At 42.3% G+C, this 21889-nt stretch overlaps 3 protein-coding genes and 1 long non-coding RNA gene across 6 annotated transcripts in view; 3 read left to right on the top strand and 1 right to left on the bottom strand.

The window, feature by feature from the left end:
• The window catches only part of LOC135704693 (vanin-like protein 2), a 40461-nt gene extending 36250 nt beyond the window's left edge, over window positions 1-4211 (top strand). For both annotated transcript variants that reach the window (XM_065226170.1, XM_065226171.1), the window contains exons 4-6: window positions 2422-3077; window positions 3137-3676; window positions 3730-4211. In XM_065226170.1, coding sequence (XP_065082242.1) covers window positions 2422-3077; window positions 3137-3676; window positions 3730-4006 — 1473 coding nt within the window. In that variant the 3' untranslated portion in view covers window positions 4007-4211. The remainder of the gene's footprint in view (window positions 1-2421; window positions 3078-3136; window positions 3677-3729) is intronic.
• A 7230-nt stretch (window positions 4212-11441) lies between these two features.
• On the bottom strand, window positions 11442-13328 carry LOC135704721 (vanin-like protein 1). The gene is made up of 5 exons (XM_065226205.1): window positions 13110-13328; window positions 12395-13047; window positions 11802-12341; window positions 11531-11740; window positions 11442-11484 (listed from the first exon to the last, which is right to left on the bottom strand). The coding sequence occupies exons 1-5, from the start codon at window positions 13326-13328 to the stop codon at window positions 11442-11444; spliced, it is 1665 nt and encodes a 554-aa protein (XP_065082277.1).
• Window positions 13329-14257: 929 nt separating this feature from the next.
• The window catches only part of Ssu72 (Ssu72 CTD phosphatase), a 26170-nt gene continuing 18538 nt past the window's right edge, over window positions 14258-21889 (top strand). The window contains exons 1-4 of one of the 2 annotated variants that reach the window (XM_065226168.1): window positions 14258-14345; window positions 14407-14875; window positions 15337-15466; window positions 15550-15678. In XM_065226168.1, coding sequence (XP_065082240.1) covers window positions 14643-14875; window positions 15337-15466; window positions 15550-15678 — 492 coding nt within the window. In that variant the 5' untranslated portion in view covers window positions 14258-14345; window positions 14407-14642. The remainder of the gene's footprint in view (window positions 14346-14406; window positions 14876-15336; window positions 15467-15549; window positions 15679-21889) is intronic. The other variant, XM_065226169.1, reaches the window with a different exon arrangement.
• Window positions 15685-15858, top strand: LOC135704692 (uncharacterized). Its single transcript, XR_010517802.1, has 2 exons — window positions 15685-15773; window positions 15808-15858. It is a non-coding gene; the product is annotated as an uncharacterized LOC135704692 (long non-coding RNA).

Here is a 21889-nt window from a genome sequence, read left to right as displayed (position 1 = left end):
GTACTGTTCTCGGCATTGCTCATAATCATAGACCAGATTTTGTTATCAAGAGTCATGGTTTATTTTTGCTATGCGCTGTTATGTTATGTTCGAAGTGTTGACGCAGTAGCTATTTGTCATAGATCATATGAATTACTTAAAAAACAAACCCAACCATCACAATAGGAAAATACTGATAACCAGAGGGCTATTGCTGAGCCACACATTGAAATCTTCATGTTGATGGAATACAGGTATACCTCGATATAACGTAACTGTCACTTTTGACTTCCATCGTCGATATCTCACAAATAACAATTCAATTATAAAAATTGGCATGACCCATATATGAAAGATTGTCTCACTTAAATTTGAGAGATGGAAAATTTTCAAATTAAACTGATATAGTACCAGATTTATTTCTGACAGACCAGGAATAAATTTTGACAAACATCTTCTCGAAAATCAGATGATCAACAACAGAGGGATTTTTGACCATTATAATGTCGTTTTCGTTTTTACTACACTAGACCGGTGTAGTGTAAGCAGCAATAAGCGCGAGTCATTCCAGCTCATAATCATTTGTTTGTAAACAAAGATGCAACCGATAGCTACACCCTAATTTTTTTCGGTGTCCGGTGGTGTAGCACCGGTATAGCTACACCGCAAAAACGAAAACGACATAAAAGAGTCAAATTCGAAGACATGTTGAATTCGAAGTGAATGTAAGGGGATTGACAGCTGTAGGATGCCCCTGCTGATAGCAGCATACTATGGTAAAGATCTAAGAGGAAGAGAAGACAACTCTGGCTTTTTTTTTGTCTGTAACGCGTTCTTCTCCTGTCGTTGAAACGACCGTGCAAAAACTATTTCTATTTTTGTCAATAGATTACCTGTTGTAAAATTTCTCGCCTTTCTATACGTTCGCCCGACCAATCAGGCGGTGGTTCGCGTTTAACAAATTGTCTCCTCTTCCTCTTAGGTAAAGATAACTTTTATAACTAATACATACATTTATTTGTACAACATCACATTTAAGATAAGACATAATCAACAATAGTACGTCACAATACTCGGTTTGCGGCTGCCGCTCTCCATCCTCCGTCATGCCCAATGCTCGCTAGATCACGATCTACCTGGTCCGCCCATCGTGCTCTCTGCGCTCCACGCCTTCTTGTGCCAACCGGATCAGTAGTGAACACCAACTTTGCAGGATTGTTGTCCGGCATTCTTGCAACATGCCCTGCCCACCGCATCCTTCCGGCTTTGGCCACCTTCTGGATGCTGGGTTCGCCGTAGAGTGCAGCGAGCTCGTGGTTCATTTTTCGCCACCACTCACCGTTCTCCTGCACACCGCCGAAGATCGTCCTTAGCATACGTCGCTCGAAAACTCCGAGTGCTTGCAGGTCCTCCTCGAGCATAGTCCATGTCTCGTTTCCATAGAGGAACACCGGTCTTATTAGCGTTCTGTACATGGTACATTTGGTGCGGGGGTGAATTTTCGTAGTTTCTTCTGGAGCCCGTAGTAGGCACGACTTCCACTGATGATGCGCCTTCGTATTTCACGACTCACATTGTTGTCAGCCGTCAGTAAAGATCTAATGTGAACGAATTCCTGCACTACATCGAAGGTATCGCCGTCTATTGTGACATTACTTCCTAGACGAATCCTGTCATGTTCGGTTCCGCCTACTAGCATGTACTTTGTTTTTGACGCACTCACCACCAGTCCGACCTTTGCTGCTTCGTGTTTCAGGCGGGTGTATAGTTCTGCCACCGTTCCAAATGTTCTTGCGATAATGTCCATGTCGTCCGCAAAGCACACAAATTGACCGGATTTCGTGAAAATCGTACCCCCATCGCATTACACCTTCTAGAGCGATGTTGAAGAGTAGGCATGGGAGTCCGTCACCTTGTCGCAGTCCCCGGCGAGATTCGAATGAACTGGATAGTTCACTCGAAACCCTTACGCAGTTTTGCACACCGTCCAGCGTTGCTTTGATCAGTCTGATCAGCTTCCCAGGAAAACCGTTCTCGTCCATGATTTTCCATAGCTCTGTGCGGTCGATACTGTCGTATGCCGCCTTAAAGAAAGAAGCTCTTCTGGAGGAAAGTTTTAAGTCGGAAAAACCTCCGGGGAACTTCCATGAAAAAATATTGAGAAGCATCTTGTGAAAATTTAAAGAAATTACCTAAACAACATTGCAAAAAAACAAATAACCTCTCTATGCTATCATGGTCCTGGATCCAGGGTCGTTGTGGAAATTAATGTGCACACTATCGCTAATGTGAGAAAATTTAAAACATTTACTTCCTCCAACCAGCAGAGCTTGGCCCTCCGAGCAATGTATGGATGCAGTATTTGTCTGCTTGGACTAAACTGCCCTCACATGAATTCTTTCCCAACCAATCTCAAGCACTCTCTTTTCCACCTGCTTACAGTCCACCGACATCATCGTCTTCCCGGAGCTCACCCTCAACACCATCTCGGACCCGGTCTACGTCCCGGACCCCAGCCGGAATGTCATCCCCTGCCAGGAAGACGCACCCCGGGACCTGCTGTCGCACCTCTCCTGCCTGGCAGCCGAAGTCGGCAAATACATTGTGATAAATCTTTCGGAGATCTTCGACTGCGAATCGATTCCCACGGAAGATCCCCGACCATGTGGCCCCCACGGGTTCCACCGGTACAATACCAATCTAGTTTTCGATCGAAACGGAGCTGTGATAGCGCGGTACCGCAAGTTCAACCTCGCCGGTGAGAACGGTACCAATCGGACGTACGTGCCGGAGATTGTAACATTCGAGACTGACTTTGGGGTGACGTTCGGGTTGTTCACCCGTTCTGATGTGTTGTTTGCGAGGCCGGCCCTGGAGCTTGTCAACCGCGATGTCAAGCATTTGATCATGCCGGCTATGTGGGGCTTGGAACTGCCGTTCCTCACATCGACGCAAGCCTACGAAAGCTGGACATACGCGAACAATGTGAATCTGATCGTGGCGGGAGCAAACTACGAAGCAAATGGCAGTACCGGAACGGGGGTCTTCAACGGTAGGAACGGAGCTGTACTATCGTTCGTGACCGGTGAACCCATCAGGTGAGTTGCCGCGTGTCTACGTAAACTGAATTTCTGCTAACTTTTACTTTTTTTTTTAGGAGACTGTTCCCCGTTAGGGTGCCCAAGAACCCCGAACATCTCACACGGAATCACATTCCATTGGATAGTTCCGAAACGGAATCCGGTCGACTGCACGGCAAATTTCTCGAAGGCATCCACATTTCCAGTGACGCCCTGGAGCAGTTCACCACGATGCAAATCAATCCGGAGCGCTATCACGACCACATCGGGCAGATCATCTGCAATGGGGACTTCTGTTGTGACTTCAGCGTCACGTTGACCATAGTTCCGGACCGGGACTTAACCCATCACTACCGGTTCGCCGTGTTCGACGGGACTCGACGGTTTTCCAGCCATGAATATGCTCACGTATCCACCTGTGGGATCATTACGTGCCGAAATGAATCGCTAGTTAGCTGCGGTCTCCCGATGAACGAAAACTCCAACTACCTCGAATTCAACGACATCGTCATCGCCGGTAGGTTCCGTGCGAATGGAACACTGGCCATGGCCAACTCCCTGGACGATATGCTGCATCCGCTGGATGTGCATCAGTACACGTTCTACTCTACGGTGAAGTGAGTTTCCGTTGGTTGAACACTTCCCAGCACTTAGCTATATTTTCTTTCAGTTACACATCGAATCAGCAGGACGTTCAACTCACCCTGTCCAGCGGCACCGTGGCCAATCTGCAAACGTTCGCCATCTACGCGATCAACCACGAGAACTTTGAGTACTTCAACCCGATCGAAGCTCCGCCGGAGCCGACTACGGAGGGTTCTTTTGAGATGGAGGACGATGCGCGTGGTGAAGGCCATGACGGTAGTGGAAGTAAGGTAGTGACTTCCGGTACGGTTGCACTGCTACTGCTGCTGCTGGTCAGCACGGTACTTCAGCGGCCAGTGTGAACGGGTCTGTGAAGTTGTTTTGTATATATTGTAACATAAATGTAGGATAGTTGAAAGTGCATGCCAAAACGTTGCTTATATAGGAAGTCAGTTAGAAGGTATCCCAAAAAAGATTTCTAAACATATTTAACAGAGAACAGAGAAGATAGTTACCGCCTTTCTGCTAAAGCGAAAGATGTCGATCAAGTAATAATTTACGTATTAGATAGGTATTTAAATTGTTCGGAAAAGTCGAGGAAAGCAAATATGGCTATTTTAAAAATAAAAGTCATAGATTTTATCAAATAGTGGGGATTGTTTTTTTTTTATTTTCACGGCCTTCGATAACCGGTAATTTGTGATGTAGTAAATTACTCAGTCAAATATCAGTTACGTATTCACCCTTATTCTTGTTTTCGTTCGGAACGTATTTTCCATACAAAAATAGGTTCTTGGATGGAAAATACGGTTCGAACGAAAATAAGAATGAGGGTGATTTAAAATTTCTGTTAATATCTGCTTCTGAACATGGTGCTCATAATTTCATTCGTCCTGTGTGGACGTGCACTTAAAAAGTTGGCTAACTTCCATAGCATAAATATGATGTAACACAAAGCAGTGTTTTTTAATACCCCCACCCCTTTATCACGCACTTTTCCAATACCTAATAGGGGAAATGCAGGTAATGTCGGCCTAAGTGTCCCTAATTTGGGCCCATACATAAATTCAGCAATCAACTAAATTTTCAATAGCAACCAAAAATATACATTAGTACCGTCCTAATAACGCGTTCATCTAGATAAAATTGATAAATAGCAGACTTTTAGCGATGGGCCCAAATTAGGGGCATGTAGGCCGACATTACCTACATTTCCCCTACATGGTGGTTACCGCATTGCCAGACTACCTCAACCCCCTCTTGCATCACTTATGGCGGTAAGCTCCAACTCGGATTAACTTTTAATACCGTCCCTGTTTGTATGATCTGAAAAATGTTTGCTCAGAGTTATGTTGATTAACTCTGATGTCGACATCAAACCAGCCGGACATTCTTGATCGGGATTTAATCCGAGGAAAATACCGGTTGGAGCTTACCACCATTAATATTTGAATGGGTCTTTACTGCTACACTCTAAAATATCTTCACGTCCGATTTACGTGAAATATCACGTACCTGATCTGTATTCAGAAAACCTCAAATGTTACGTGATGTTAGTAACTTTGACCTACATTGCATGTCATGTCCACTAAAAATGTTGGTGAAATCGACCGCATATTCACGTAAACAGATTTCGTGTATTTGTGTGTGTGTGTTTGGGACTTCGATATTTCCGCAAACCGGGATTTACGTGATTTTCAAGTACGCAAACAAAATCAATATGGCGTCACCGAGCGTGGTGGAAGAACATTTCAAAGATTCAAAATGTTCCAGCAGCTTGCTGCAAATATTGGACGGTAATTTGATTCTTTTACATTCATTTTTCTATATTTATAATTTCAGACGGCATCAGCATTTTGAGTCTGCAAACCTCGCTGCAAACAGTTGTTAAAATTTTGTCAGAAATAAAAAAAAACTCATACGCGTTTCTACCTCATAATAATCAATTAGTCAATAATTTACAATTTTTTAAGTAGATGTAAGCATTAATTTCAACACGTGGATTTTATATCAGCCCGATAAAATTGCATAATATTGACTGCTTTTATATATACGTTCAATTATTATCCTTCAAAATTCACGTACAAATTACGTGAAAAGCATTTTAAACAAAGCGTTATGTCACGTAAAAGTTACCAGTTGTTCAGGTAGTTTTCACCCCGATTTCACGTAAGCAGTATGTGGAAATCACGTGCAATTCCGGTAAAAGTTACGTGAAAAATAGGGTGGACGAAAACCACCTATGTTTTCACGTAAATCGGACGTGAAGATTTTTCATATAGAAGATTGATGGTGCACTGTACCAAAACATCATCCTCAGTTCAAATGAATCTTTAGACCATTCAAAGCTAAACATCGAAATCGCTTTTTCAGATGATAAATTGTGTGCCGTTCAAAATCCGCACACACTCAAATTGCTTTAACTTTTGATCCGTTGGGTAAAATTAATTGAAATTTTGCGTAGAAATAGTTTACAGTGTATTGTTTACACTCTGTGAGTTGATTTAATCATGTGCGCACAAAATTTCAAAATGGCGACGAAAGAACATTGCGTGCGCGAAAAAGTCAAGTGATCTGTCGCATCGTGCCATCAAAAAAAAATTGGGAATCGCGAATTCCACGGTGTCTGGTATCACCGGTTCGAAGAACGTCTGACTGTTGATTGGAAGCAAAGATCCGGAAAATAAGCCGTCAGGTCAACTTGAACGATCACAAACGCGTGGTTGGGGCCTTTAAACGGACACCGAACGCCTCAGTTCTAGATGTGGCATGTGAGCAAGACTTTCGTGCAGAATACCAAAACTCGAGCTGGACTACGTACGTTTAAGGTTTAGAAGTCCCCAAACCGTGACGAGAAACAGAATACCGTCGCAAAAAGCCGTGCCCGGAAGATGTACGACCAGAAGTTAACGAAACCACACTGTTGCGTAATGGATGACGAGACATATGTGAAGGCGGACTCCAACCAGATTCCAGGAAACTTGTATGTGACTGCCAAGGATAAGTGTGATGTTCCCGAGAACCTCCGGACACAGAAGATGTCGAAGTTCGCCAAGAAGTTCTAAATTTGGCAAGCGATTAGTACTGGCGGAAAAAGGAGTACACCTTTCGTTACCGCAAGCACCATGAATGGACAGGTGTATTTGGAAGAGTATCTGCAAAAGTGGCTTCTCCCTCTCCTGAAGGCTCACGACGGTCCGACGATCTTCTGGCCGGATTTGGCAGCATGATACTACCATAGAGGTAACTCTAAGACAAGAAGATCCCGAAATAACGTGCTCAACTTTTTGGCTCAGCTCTGGTACTCTCTTCGGTCCCAAGCTAGGTAGTACTAGAATTTTGACTAGAATAGGGTACGTTAATCGTTTACTTGGGACCAATAGGCTACTAAAGTGGTGAGCCAATTTAAAATCGTTAGTTTCGTATTGATTGTTGATACTACACGATGGACGTGCTAGAGTGGAATAAGGCGAATGATGTCGATTTCGTGCCGAAAGATCTGAACCCCCCAAACACTCCGGAACCGCGCCCAATAGAAAAATACTACACACTTAGAAAAATTTACGTAAATTTAGGGGCTCTTAGACTGACATATACGAGAGTCAATTTTGACATAAAATTGAGTCATAATAGACGCGAAATTCAGCTCAATCAAACGTACTTTCGAACTGGATTCGGTCACGTGTAAAATTAGGTATTTCTAAGTGTGTAGGTCATAATGAAAGTGCACCTTCTAAAATGACCTAAAGTGGTGAAGAATGTAGAAGAAAAGAAAGTTGAGAATGAATTTTGTGTGTGCGGATTTTAAACGGTACACCCTTTAGCTGCAAGCGGATGACGGTTGTTTTGTAATCAGATGATGCTCCTCTCGAATACATTGATACGAGAAGTGAATGGACCTCAGTACTACCAACAATCAATTCGAAACTAACGATTTTAAATTGGCTCATTACTTGACTAGCCTATTGGTCCCAAGCAAATCGATTAACGTATCCCATTCTAGTATAAATTCCAGTACTACACTATGTTTGTTTTGATTAACTATGAAAGTTTGACAGCTACATGAAGGGTTCGTGGATTTTCCTTTGTTTCGAGGGGTGCATCGATTAGCTTGGGACCGAAGATAGTACCAGAGCTGAGCCAAAAAGTTCTTCGGGACCTTGTGTTCTTAGAGTTAGCTCTAGGGTATTTTTGCGACCGGGAAGTTCAATTTAGCCTTCTGTCAACATGCACATTATTGAATGGTTTCAATAATAAATTTGATGCTCTCCAAAGTATTCTTAAGAACAGATCTTGAAGATCTACAGGCTCAATAAAGTCTTGAAGCATATCTTTAAAATATTTTTAAGTTCGTGGAATGCAAGTAAGCCTTCTGTCGACATGCACATCATCGAATGGCTTCAATAAGATATTTTATGCTCTCCAAAGTATACTGGAGTTAAGATCTTGAAGATTTGCAGGCTCAATGAAGTCTAAGAATTTTTAAGTCCTGAAAATATTTATTAGTTCGGTAAGTTCAGGGGTGAGTCTTTGTATAGGAACCTCAAGAAAGTCTGGAATCTTCGGGAACATCTGCAACATCTGCAACCTTTAAAGCACAAACGAAGTGACAGACGACTAACTGGCGAAGAAATCCATTTAAATAATGTGGTTCACTGTAATAGAATTTTCTTGGAAGCTTGCGCCATCATCCACCAGATGGGTTAGTTTTTTTGTTTTGATTTGAACAAAGTTGATTTTGTGTACAATGATTCTTTGACAGTGTGCAAAGAGTGCGTATCATTTTGTCATTTTTTTATGCATTTTAGTTTTGAGTAGAGTGAAAGAGATAGAACCAAAACATTCTAGTACATTTGGTGAAAATGCTAGTTCAATCTAGTAGTAGTGTTGCCATGTGGTACAATCCAGTAGTAGTGGTGTTGCCATGTGGTACACTGAAAAATTGCAATAGCAGGTTAGTCACCAAAGTTTTCGAGCCGCTCCGTCTGTCACTTCGTTTGTGCTTTAAAGTGGCGCCGGTGGTGGTGTAGTGATAAGCGTGATTACCTCTCACCCCAAAAGGCCTGGGTTCAATCCCAGTCGGCGCCGCCGGGATTTTCTGAGGCATAAAATCTCTGATCACGCCTTCCTTCGGGAGGGAAGTAAAGCCGTTGGTCCCCAGTTCATGAGTTGATGGGTCGATAGAAAAGGGTCCAGGATTGGGAGCTGCCCTCCTGGTGTCGGTAGCATTGGTACTCAGTATGAAAAACAAGATCGACGGAAAACAAATTAAGAAAAAAAATCTCAACATTTGTCAGAAACCTCTCGAATCAAAGTCAGAAACGTCTGAAAACTCTGTCGAGAACTTCTGGAATCGCCGTTGAAAACAGTTTGGAATCTCCGTCACGAATGTCTGGAATCACCTTCGAGAATATGAGGAATCTCCGTCGTGAGCGTTTGGAATCATCTTCGGGAACGTATCGAATATAAGTCAGAGACGTTTCAAATCTCCATTTGTGAAACTCCATCGAAAAGCTTTGGAATCTCCTTCGGGAACGTTTGGAATTATCTTTGGGAACGACTAGAATCTCCGTCATAAACATCTGGAATCTCCGTCGGAAGCATCTTGAATTCAAGTCGGGAACGTTTTGAATCTCCATCAGGAACGTCTGAAACCTCAGTCGGGAAAGACTGGAATCCCCATATAAATGGTTTGGAATTCCTGTTGGGAATGTCTGGAATCGATGTCTGGAAAATCATTGTTCGGCGAAAAACCTATCTTGAAACAAAGTTGAGGACGTCTAGAGTCATCATCAGAAATCCCTGGAATCCTCGGTTACGAACGTCTAAAATTCTTTTGGAATCTCCGTCGTGAACGCCTGTAATCCAAGTTTGTTATGGTGTTCAATTTCCATCGGGAAAACCTGGAATCCCAGTCGAAACACAATAGAATCTAATTCGGGAGCATCTGGAATCATCTTCGGAAACGTATGCAACCTTTGTCAGGAACGTTTGTAATCTCCGTTGAATGCGCCTCGTATCCAAGATGGGAACGAGGGAAATCTCCATCGAGAATATCTGGAACGTTTTCAATCTCCATCAGGAACTTCTGAAACCTCAGTTGGGAAATACTGGAATTTCCATATAAATCGTTTGGAATTCCTGTTGGGATCGTCTGGAATCCATGTCCGAAAAGTCTTTGATCGGGTAAATTTGGAATCCCAATTGATAACGTTTAGAATATTCGTCGAGTATGTCTGGAACCTTTGTATGGAGCGCGTGGAATCTCCGGTCGTCTTGAAACCAAGTTGGGGACGTCTAGAATCACCACAAAAAGCCTCTGGAATTCTCGGTTACGAACGTCTTAGATCGTTTTGGAATGTCCGTCGTGAACGTCTGGAATCCTAGTTTGTGATAGTCTTCAATTTCTATCGGGTAAATCTGGAATCCCAGTCGAAACAGAATAGAATCTAATTCGGGAGCATCTTGAATCATCTTCGGAAACGTATGAAACCTTTGTCGGGAATGTTAGTAATCTCCGTTGAATGCGCCTCGAATCCAAGATGGGAACGAGGGAAATCTGCATCGAGAATATCTGGAATCCCCGTCGAGCACGCCTGGAATCATCTTCGGAAACGTCTGGAACCTTCGTCGGAAACATCTCAAATCTATGTCCGCATCGTCTGAAACCTTCGTCTGTAAAGAGCGGCGCAATAGGTTATAACACGCGGAACGAGGAACTACCGATTGCCAGCGATAACAAAGAGAAACACACGTTAATCGGTTAGAGTACTAATAGCGAATGAGTTTTATTTTTTTATTTATCTGTATTTGAATACAAAGGTGCGCCAAAAATGCATGGGTTTCAAGTTCAAAGTATGTAATAAAGAAAGGTAAGGCGAGGGATGGTTGGTTACATGTATGCACTCTTATTAGTCTGGATCTCTTGTGGATCTCCGTAGAATCGCAAATGTCTGGAATAATCTTTGGGGATGTCTGGAATCTACATCAGCTCCTCCACGCTCCGTCTCAAATCCAAGTCGGGAATGTCATTTTCAATCTCCATCGTCCAGCACAAGAACGAGCACCTTAGGCCGCTGCCATAGTGAGAGCGAAGAGGCGCACGAAGCGTGAAATCGAATGAAAGGAATAATATCAATAATAGGATTTCTTTTATATAGAACGCTGAGCGTGCCTCTTCGCTCTCACTATGGCAGCGGCCTTAGATGATGAAGACGAAGGCTCCTTGGGTTTGTACCAAGGTTGTAAAGGCTCATTTCAGCTAAAATAATGTTTTTCGGAATAATAAAACAAAAAGATGGTATGATGGCATGTTTTACTTGTAGCTTACAAGAAGAGGTTACAAAGTATGCGTTGGAAACATAAAACCTGTAAATTTTGCTTTCTATGAGTCACAATCAGCGATTTGCTGATCGCTGAGTGAGTGAGCGAGTGAGTGAGTGAGTTTGTGAAAAATCGCTGATTGTGACTCTCATAAAGTGAAATAAACAGGTTTAATATGTCAAACACATTCTTTGCAACCTCTTCTTGTGTCCTACCAATTCAAAATTTGATCATGGCATCTAATTATTTCATAATTTAGAAAAACATTGTTTTAGCTGAAATGAGACTTTGCAACCTTGGTTTGTACACTAGACCAGTACGCCAGTACTTGCCCAGAAAAGGCTAGCAAGCAAGATTTTGGTACGTCATTTGTCGTATTCCGGAGACGTCCCTTGGGATTATGGAGACATCGGATTATCGAGTGTTGCATTAGCAGGGAAGTACTGTATGCCTATTACCTTCTTCTTTATTCTTCTATGTATTGTAAACCTGATTGTAGATGGTGATGATTAGTTTTCTGTTAAACACAAAGAATGGAAACTAATACTCCGACAACCACAAACAATCCGGAAGCCCTTCTCATTGCACTAGCACCATCGCCGTCATCTTCCGCTGTGGTACCTCGCTCCGTGGTGGTTGTTATCTCCTGTGGTGGCAATTTCGGGTTGAAAAATTCGAAACCCTCATGATTGAAAGCATAAATGGCAAACGTCTGGAGGTCATCTGTCGTGCCTGCAAGAGTGAGCTGAACGTGCTGTCGATCGCTTGGATAACTGTAAAGTAACGACGCTCGATTAGATAAGCCCTGGTTACGTTTACTATTTAATCACTCACTCGACAGTTGAATGGAACAGATACCGATCCGCATCCAGTGAGTGGAACTTATCATCCAGGCTGCTCGGCATAGCAAGTGTTCCATTGGCGATGAAGTCACCGGAGATGGAAATTTGGTCAAACTCGAAGAAGTGTGAGTTTTCGTACATAGGAAGTCCACAACTTGCTAGGCTTTCGTTGCGACAGGTGATAATTCCGCAGATGGTGACATGTGCATCGGCGTACCCCTGAAACGTGCGAACTCCGTCAAATACGGCCAGCCGGTACCGGTGACTAATGTTCCGATGAAAATCTGTGGAAAAACTGACACGGAAGTCACAGCAGAAGTCACCGTTGCAAAGAGTGCGGTTGAAGTCCTGGTGAACTTGTTCAGGTTTGATTACAACGGTGCTAAATCGGTCTAGGAAATCTTGACCCATGACGATGTTCTCTAGGAAATTTCCCTCGGGACGACCAGAAACTATTTCGGAATTGTCAGACAGAACTGTGTTTGGAGCGAGACTTCCATGAATTTTGGGAACCCGGACTGGGAAGAGTTTTCTGAAATGACCTCTTTTGAAATTGAATCCTAACAATCAGATTGTCAATCATACCTGGTGGGCTCCCCGGTTATAAAGCCAAACACAGCTCCGTTGCGTCCATTGAAAACGCCGGTTCCAGTGCTTCCAGCCGGATCGTAGTTCGTCCCTGCGGCAATCAGATTCACGTGGTTTCCATAGGCCCAACTTTCGAAGATCTGCACGGCCGTCAGGAATGGAGGTTCAGAAACCCACATAGCCGGAAATACAAAGTCTTTAACGCCGTGCTTAACCAATTCAAGTGCCGGCTCGGCAAACAGTAGATCGAAACAGGTGAATACCCCGAACGTGACCCCGAAGTCGGTATCGAATGTGACGATCTCCGGCCGGAAGGTGACGCTCGTTCCCGGTTCTCTGAAGATATTGAACTTACGGTAGCGTGCTACCAGGGTTCCGTTTCTGTCGAATACTACGTTGGTGTTGTAACGGTGGTATGCGGCTGGATCGCAAGGTCGAAGATCTTCCGGTGGCAGTGAATCACAGTCGAACGATTCGGACAAGTTGATTACGATGTACTTGCCGGTTTCGATGGCCAGACAGGATAACTGGGCGAGGAGGTCCGGAGAGTCTTGTACGCAAGGAATAATGGCATCTTGAGGGTCCGGCACGGGGATGGGATCCATGAGGGTGTTGAGCGTCAGCTCCGGAAATACTACGATGTCGGTTAGCTGTTTTTTTTATTGATGGTCATGTATTAAGTTTGTTGAATGATTCGTGAAGACCACCTTACCTTCGCTTCTTCAGATCGCATGAGCTCCTTGTAAGCTTGCAGATGTATCCCGGTTCGGGTTGCTATATCCATGTTGAGCAATTCCGGCCTGAACTCAACGACGCCAACCACGTAGTAATCGCCTTCGGGATGCGATTGTTCTCGATATCCATCGTCAATTGCATCCAAATAGTTCAAACATTTCAACAGAAATACGACCGCCAGAAATTTTTCGATCATTGTCGCAATGCGTTGGAGCTTCTCCAAACAAACACTTATATGTACTAGAGTTATCAATTGGGCAGCATTAGATTGCTACCTATTGATATAAAACCCAATTCAGTTCTTATCTTATTATCTTATCTTATATTCTTATCTTATCGTGAAGTTAACGATTTACATAGGGTTGATGCATATATTATGTCACGCTCTAAGAGGGGAGGGGGGTCTAAGATTTTGTGACAAGCAATGCATTAGGTATAGGAAAAATGTCACGATAGGGGGGAGGGGGTAATTTTTTGCTCGATTTAGCGTGACATAATTAATGCATGGGCCCATAGTTGGAGATGGTTAACGTCAAATATCAGCCTTAAAGTGGACATTTTATACAATCGTACAAATCAGTGCATTTTGACCTCGATGTTGACGGTTCGTTTGGACCAACTTTAGACAGACGGCCATACTTTTACTTAGAGGACTTTACCCTACCCGTGTCTCCTTGAGATCGTTAATTTGACGATGACAGGAACACATACAGTGGTAGAGGCAACAATAGCTGCAATTTCCGACTAGATGCTTAAGTGGACCCTACACGATAGCTTTTATTGACAATATTCGTATTGTCAATAAATTATACATTGACATCAATACCTCGGTATTGACAATATTTCTGTATTCACATCATCAATATTATTGTCAATAATTCTCCTTCGCGTCAATATATTGAAACGTGTGGGGTTCGCTTTACGTCATATCGCGACTTGAGTGTGAATCAATCGATAGAACTATTTCCGAATATGATTGACATCGGTGCCCTTCCCTTTCATGAAATATTTCGTACCATCCACCCTCCAGCGAAATATTTCAATAACTGAGTACGTCCCTGATGGCTCTTTCATCAACGCCGATGAGTCAGTCGCGAACTGTCAAAATCGCTTTGAAAACGGATCGTGAAAAGTAAAAACACACGCTCTCGCTAAAGTCGTGAAATTTTCCCGTGAAATTCGTGCGTCTCGTGCAGTTTTGTCGGTGCAATTCGTAATTTTCGCCATTTCAAATCCTTCTCCACTCGAGGATAATAAAATCTTGATCTTTTCAGGCGCTGCGTTCCGATTTTTAGGGAATTCCTGAAAAGTCCTCTTCCTGGTGCAGGTCAGCAGCACAAAGGCAGAGAGAGTGAACGGGCGAGAGTGTGAGAGAAAACCTTACGAACCTGTCAGGTTATTTTTGTTTATTTTTACGCGTGCCGTCGCCGCCGCTACCACCACTGCTCAGCTGTTGGTATTCTACGGAAGAAAAAAAAAACTAGTTTACCGGGTCACCAAATATCAAAACATGACTAACCAGTACGTTAGCCCGCTCTCGATTGCGGTCATTTGCTCCTCGAACATGAACCGCTCGATGGAAGCGCACGGGTTCCTGTCGAAGAAACGCTTCAAGGTACGCTCGTTCGGAACCGGCGACAAGGTAAAGCTCCCGGGCACGGCAGCCGACAAGCCGAACATTTACGACTTTGGGACCAGCTACGATGACATCTACTCCGATCTGGCCAGCAAAGACAAACAATAGTATCCTTTATGTGAGGGGGTTGTTGGGAATATTTTTGTTCTGAATCGTTTTAGGTCCCTGCGGCAGGCCAAGGAAGACGTCGGAATTCGTCAATGGATTGCTTATTTTGCTTTTAATTTCAGCATTTGGTACACACTATCAAATTAAGCAGTTTAAAGGACAAGAAAGAATATTTTCATTTTCACTAGCTCACTAGCTAGACATAATTTTTCTAGTTCATCATTTTCATTCTCTTCGTATTTGGGGGAAACGTAGAAAGTGGGGTTATGTTATGATCGATGGGAACAGTAGCGCCATCTATGGACGGGTAGCGAAATCTAGCTCGATAGTTTTACCGTTCGAACGCAGATGGCATTTTGGTCAAATTGAATTTGGCGCGCAGAAAGCCGAACACGTGTTTCCGATTTTGTTCTTCGGTATCAATATACAATTTTCCTTAACCAAAAAAAAAAAAAATTAGCTACACACAAAATGGTCTCTTACACATGTTGGACCGTAATCGGCGCATCAAACCTAGTCCGGAAAAGTTTCAGATCTGCACCGAACGCTTCGACGTTTTGGTTACGTGCGAGGAGCGTGTTTACGATCAGGTTTGTGCCACGCCCTGAAATCCAGCATCGTTTCGTGAAGATTCATTCATTTCTCATTATGTATTCCGCATCGAACCAAACAGGTGATAGAATTTATGGAATCGAAAACCCCGACCTACAACCTACCGGTGCATGTGATTAACATCGACATCCAGGATAACCACGAGGAAGCGACCTTGGGTGCATTTGCGATATGTGATCTGATAACCATGGTAAGTGAGAAGGACGATTTTCGGGTGACCTATTCTATCGTTAGGGTATTGAGAGTAGTGGTGGCGAAAAATAAAACCAAACACTGCAGTTTCGAGTACCACCGCCACCAAACCCATGGACAATCCGAGGCAGAATGTTGTACCGAAAACGGCTTCAATAAACATTTTCCTGCTGCACAATCTGGCTGTCTTTTATCTGAAAAGCTATGTCTACCGATGATGGGACTTCGTCTTCTTCCAACTTCGTAAAGCACAAGATAGAAATAATGGGATTCGTCTCATTCGTTCCGTTTCATGGAGTCTCTATCTGTCTTCGCTTATTCCTACCGACGAGAAACTTCAATATAATCCAGGTTGTAATTATTTACTGATATTTTGATCCCGCTTTTAATATCTTTTCAAAAGTTATTATCTCTGCTAAGATGCGCCCATTCTGTAATCTGAACTGGAGTTGCTTGAGGGAAAATTTGCGATCATGCATCAGAACCCTAGCCCTCACCCATATTCTTGTTTTCGTTCGAAACGTGTTTCCCTTACAAAAAAAAAAAATGTTTTGAACAGGAAATTCGCTTTAAACGGAATACAGAATTGGGGTGATAAGCTATTGGCAAATCAAAGTTGGTACTCGTGGAGAATAGAAGAACTATGGAAGTGATGATGGTTTCAAAATTTTACACGGTGAGTATACGAGTTCAATCTTAAAATTCTTATATTTTGTAAATGGACCATTTTATTCAAATCTGTAGAAAACTTAAGAACTACTTAATAGACACATAATATAGAAAAAATAATTTATTTCCAGAGTTTTAGGTGTATACATAGATTTCAGCTTTTCTTCCACTGTAGCAGCAACCAGATTTAAATAAAATGCTCCATTTACAAAATAAAAGCATTTTAAAATTGCACTCGTATACCTCTGCGTGGAAAATTTTGAAACCATCATCACTTTCATAGTTCGTCTATTCTCCACGAGTGCCAACTTTGATTTGCCAATTAGGTTGCCGCAAAGCTTCGATACGTATATTGGCAAATCAAAGTTGGCACTCGTGGAGAATAGAAGAACTATGAGAGTGATGATGGTTTCAAAATTTTACACGGTGAGGTATACGAGTGCAATCTTAAAATGCTTTTATTTTGCAAATGGAGCATTTTATTTAAATCTGGTTGATGCTATGTTAGTAGAAAACATAAGGACTACTCAATAGACAAATAATACAGAAAAATTAATTTCTTTTCAGATTTTTAGGTGTACACATAGATTTGAGCTTTTCTACCACTGTAGCAGCAACCAGATTTAAATAAAATGTTCCATTTGCAAAATAAAAGCATTTTAAGATTGCATTCGTATACTTCCCCGGGGAAAATTTTGAAACCATCATCACTGTTATAGTTCTTCTATTCTCCACGAGTGCCAACTTTGATTTGCCAATACTGTGCTGTTCGATATAACAGCAGCGGATTTGACGACAAGTGTCCATGGTGTCGGATAGCTGTTTCTCCTACGATCCTCTAAATCAGTCTATATAGGGGGGTTCTGCGAGTTGTGTGCGGTTACTCCGCACAAATCAAATGGAGGGTCAGTCGCAGAAGGGTAGTATCACAAACGAATTGACAGACGGAGCGGCTCGAAAACTTTGGTGACGAACCTGCTATTGCAATTTTTCAGTGTACCAAATGGCAACACCACTACTACTGGAATGTACCACATGGCCTAAAGTACTGGAATGTTTTGGTTCTATCTCTTTCACTCTACTCAAAACTGAAATGCATAAAAAATGACAAAATGATACACTCTTTGCACACTCTCAAAGATCATTGCACACAAAATCAACTTTGTTCAAATCAAAACAAAAATACTACCCCATCTGGTGGATGATGGCACAAGCTTTTAAGAAAATTTTATAACCACAGACAAACAGACGTAACTCTTCATTGTGTATCTTCGTTCATGCATTTAACGGTTGATTTGAATACAATCAGTTCCGCGAACTACTCGCCGCAGCGCTGGCATCGGTTCACTTTGACGTTTCTATATATTCTATAGAACTTTTATGCAATATTGTTTACGAGTTAGCGAGCAAGCTTGTTTTCCGCGAGAAGCCAGAGAGATGTCGTTACTGAGGTTATATGTTTTGAGATACTATGTTTTCAAGAACAAGTTTTTCAAAGAGTTACGTCTGTTTGTCTGTGCTATTACAGTGAACCACATTATTTTAATAGTTTTCTTCGCCAGTTAGTCGTCTGTACCTTTGTTTGTGGTAGTATCATAGAGGTAACTCTAAGACTAGAAGGTCCCGAAGAAACGTGCTCAACTTTTTGGCTCAGCTCTGCTACTATCTTCGGTCCCAAACTAATCGGAAAGAAAAATCCACGAACCCCTCATTTTATCTGTCAAACTTTCATAGCGAATCAAAACAAACATAGTGTAGTACTAGAATGTCAACAGAATGGGGTATCTTATTCGATTTGCTTGGGACCAATAGGCAAGTCAAGTAGTGAGCCAATTTAAAATTGATTGTTTCCACCTGTTGGTAGTAGCAGAAACGAAGTGACAGGCTCGAAATTTGATTTGACGCACTCCCGCATAAACAATAACCATAAGAAGCGCCTAACCACCAATTCGGGATATCATCCCAATTTTATGTGGTATGGTCGCACCATCTAAGATATCGTCAGTATATGGTACACGTTTATTCGGGCTTACATTTGAAATTTTCGAGTATACCTCACGGCAACACTATCTACTCATACTAGCTTAAAATAGTTGATGCTATTGAGGTACCGCCTGTTATCTCTTTTTCTCTAACGAAAATTGAAAGGGAGAGCCTGTTGTCAAACAGCATGACATTATGTTGCTTTCGTTGTTATCTGCACTTTTTTGTATAATGAAATACAATGGGCCAAAATTATTATGGGTGCACACTTCAGGCACAAACGAAGTGACAGACGACTTACTGGCGAAGAAATCCATTAAAATAATGTGGTTCACTGTAATAGAATTTTCTTGGAAGCTTGTGCCATCATCCACCAGATGGGTTAGTTTTTTTGTTTTGATTTGAACAAAGTTGATTTTGTGTACAATGATTCTTTGACAGTGTGCAAAGAGTGCGTATCATTTTGTCATTTTTTTATGCATTTCAGTTTTGAGTAGAGTGAAAGAGATAGAACCAAAACATTCTAATACATTTGGTGAAAATGCTAGTACAATCCAGTAGTAGTGTTGCCATGTGGTACAATCTAGTAGTAGTGGTGTTGCCATGTGGTACACTGAAAAATTGCAATAGAAGGTTAGTCACCAAAGTTTTCGAGCCGCTCCGTCTGTCACTTCGTTTGTGCTTCAGGCACAAACGAAGTGACAGACGACTAACTGGCGAAGAAATCCATTTAAATAATGTGGTTCACTGTAATAGAATTTTCTTTGAAGCTTGTGCCATCATCCACCAGATGGGTTAGTTTTTTTGTTTTGATTTGAACAAAGTTGATTTTGTGTACAATGATTCTTTGAGTAGAGTGAAAGAGATAGAACCAAAACATACTAGTACATTTGGTGAAAATGCTAGTTCAATCTAGTAGTAGTGTTGTCATGTGGTACAATCCAGTAGTAGTCGTGTTGCCATGTGGTACACTGAAAAATTGAAATAGCAGGTTGGTCATCAAAGTTTTCGAGCCGCTCCGTCTGTCACTTCGTTTGTGACGAAACCAGGGGTTGAAACAGTTGACGTTTTTTACTACACTCGCTTCGTTGTCGTGCGCGACAGTCTGTTTGTATTCGAACACTCATGCTCTACCGTCGTCTCTCTCACACAACACGAGCGGTAGAATAACATTCGAGCTAAAAGAAAATTATCAAAATAGCTATCATTTGACATGTGTGATTTCGTTGTAATTCCTCAATTTGGTGTAAATCAAACCATTTCTGATCAGAAATATTATTACTAGGACATCATTGCTTGCTATTTTCAGAATTCACACAAGCACAACATCAGCAGCTCTTATTATGAGAAAAACTAAAATACATACATTGGTGACGGTCTTCGGCGACAGTGTCGTATGACAGAGCCTGTCATATGACATTTTAGTTTCGTACTGTACTATGATAGCTTGTTTTGCAAATGTCGGAGGCAAAGGCAGTCAATTATTACAGAAAATGTGTCGACTACCGTGACCGCTTACAAGACTGGACGAAACTATCGATTTGAAATTGGCTCACTACTTGACTAGCCTATTGGTCCCAAGCAAACGATTAACGTACCCCATCCTAGTCAAAATTGTAGTACTACGCAATGTTTGTTTCGATGCGCTATGAAAGTTTGACAGATAATTTGAGGGGTTAGTGTATTTTCCTATGTGAATCGATTAGCTTGGGACCGAAGAGAGTACCAGAGCTGAGCCAACAAGTTTTTTTTTTTTTTTTTTGGTTTGTTTTTTCCGTCGATCTTGTTTTCCGTGCTGAGCACCAATGCTACCGACGTGCCAGGAAGGCAGCTCCCACACCTGGACCCTACCTATCGACCCATCAACTCATGAACCGGGGACCAACGGCTTTACTTCCCATCCGAAGGAAGGCGTGATCAGAGATGTTATGCCTCAGAACATCCCGGCGGCGCCGACTGGGATTGAACCCAGGCCTGCTGGGGTGAGAGGTAATCACGCTTACCACTACACCACCGGCGCCGTTAGGCCGTAGTGTTGCCGCACGAGCTCGTACTTTGGACAAACGCAGAGGATATGCTCGACGATGGCTGGAATATTACAGACGACGCAGGTCTTGCGGAAAACTCCTCCGCCGGAATCGTGTGAGAGCCGGGTGTGACCTGTGCGAAGCCTGGAAATGACTCGTTGCTCATTCGGCGTTCGGATGTGAGTACGAGGTATTTCGCTGCGATCGAAACCCGTACAATAGTCGAAAGTCCACTGGTGGCGGTGTCCTGATTGCTGTTCGGTCCGAGTTGAATGCTCGCTGGTGTTTCGTGGAAACCTTCCCACAGTGGCTTTCTCTTTCCGGACCCCGCTGGTTCTGCTTTCCATCCTGGATCAGTTAGCCTTCTCGACAGCTATAGCGCAGCGACGTTATCTCAAATCAATCCCGTGGTTAACGAGAACAATCGTAGCTTAGACCTCTGTCTCGTCGGCTCCTTCTCCACTCGTAAAGGAAGTTCCTCATCATCCTCCTTTGTTTATTACTGTTGAAGACAATCACATTCGGGATCTCGAAGACATCTCTATAATATTCTAAGAACTGCAGCCACTCGGATATCTATGCAATGCACGCGTATAGTTGAGTTGAAGAATTACTAATGATGTTGTATATTTGTTCCATGGGGTTTATATAGGGGTTTACAACAATACATTACAATCGTATAGAGCATGTTCACTCAGTGTTAGTATCTGTAAGTATTAATCGTTTAACGAATCATTCGTCTGGAGAATCCAGAGACTAAGTACAATACACTCTAAATATTATATACTCAAACATAACAATACCTTTCCACTTAAGTTAAAATCTTCTATTTCAAATTTCAAATTTATTCAGATTTCAAATTATTGAATTCATAATTAAATATGCGCTAAAAGAACTACCTTACTTAATATTCGAAATCAATTAAATATTGACATAATTTAAAAATACACGAAACTGTTATCTATCTTTGCCTTCTTTGTTCGAGTTGATCTTCTTACCATGGGTTGATCATGTTGATTAGTTGTAGCTGAATTTTGCATCGATGACGATCGTAGAGCGTCTGGGTGGATTTCGCTTCTAGACGGTGGAGGGGCTTCGAATAAGGAATCAAGCATTGGAGGATCCATATCTTCCTCTAAATCGTCATAACTCCTCTTCGTACCTCTCTTATGAACCGACTGAAGCGCCACTCTGCGCCGTTCAGTTTTTGCTGGTACCCTCATTTGCCCCCGGTGGGCCGAAACTGGGTGAGAACCGATTGCGATCTGAAACATATTTTTAGAAAGTCTTTAAATAAACTTTGCCTCAATCCATCTTTGGGTTTCGTCATTTCTATAATTTTTATAATATACCTTGTCCCCAATTGCCAACTTTGCAAATGAATCCAGATTTTCAATCTCAAATCCTTTAGAATCTGGTTGAATTGTCACTGTTGGTTCAGATAGCGGCCTCTTGAAACTTTTCTTAGGATTTACCAAGTCTAGCAAAGTTCTAGGCTTGAAACCTAACACCTTTTCTGAAGGATATTCT

This window comes from Ochlerotatus camptorhynchus, unplaced genomic scaffold, assembly GCF_037179485.1.
Source record: "Ochlerotatus camptorhynchus isolate MF236.1 unplaced genomic scaffold, CSIRO-AGI_Acam_v1.1 ptg000246l, whole genome shotgun sequence".
NCBI lineage: Eukaryota > Metazoa > Arthropoda > Insecta > Diptera > Culicidae > Ochlerotatus > Ochlerotatus camptorhynchus.
The sequence above is the reverse complement of the archived record's forward strand: the minus strand, read 5'-3'. Positions and strand labels throughout refer to the sequence as shown.

What these genes read in the sequence shown, in the direction of transcription:
- LOC135704721 (XM_065226205.1), bottom strand. Translation starts at nt 13,328, where the DNA reads ATGATCGAAAAATTTCTGGCGGTCGTATTTCTGTTGAAATGTTTGAAC. An exon ending in CTGTTCCATTCAACTGTCGA is followed by an intron (nt 11,741 to 11,801) that starts GTGAGTGATTAA and finishes GTTACTTTACAG; the next exon opens with TTATCCAAGCGATCGACAGC. An exon ending in ATGAGAAGGGCTTCCGGATT is followed by an intron (nt 11,485 to 11,530) that starts GTTTGTGGTTGT and finishes TGTGTTTAACAG; the next exon opens with AAAACTAATCATCACCATCT.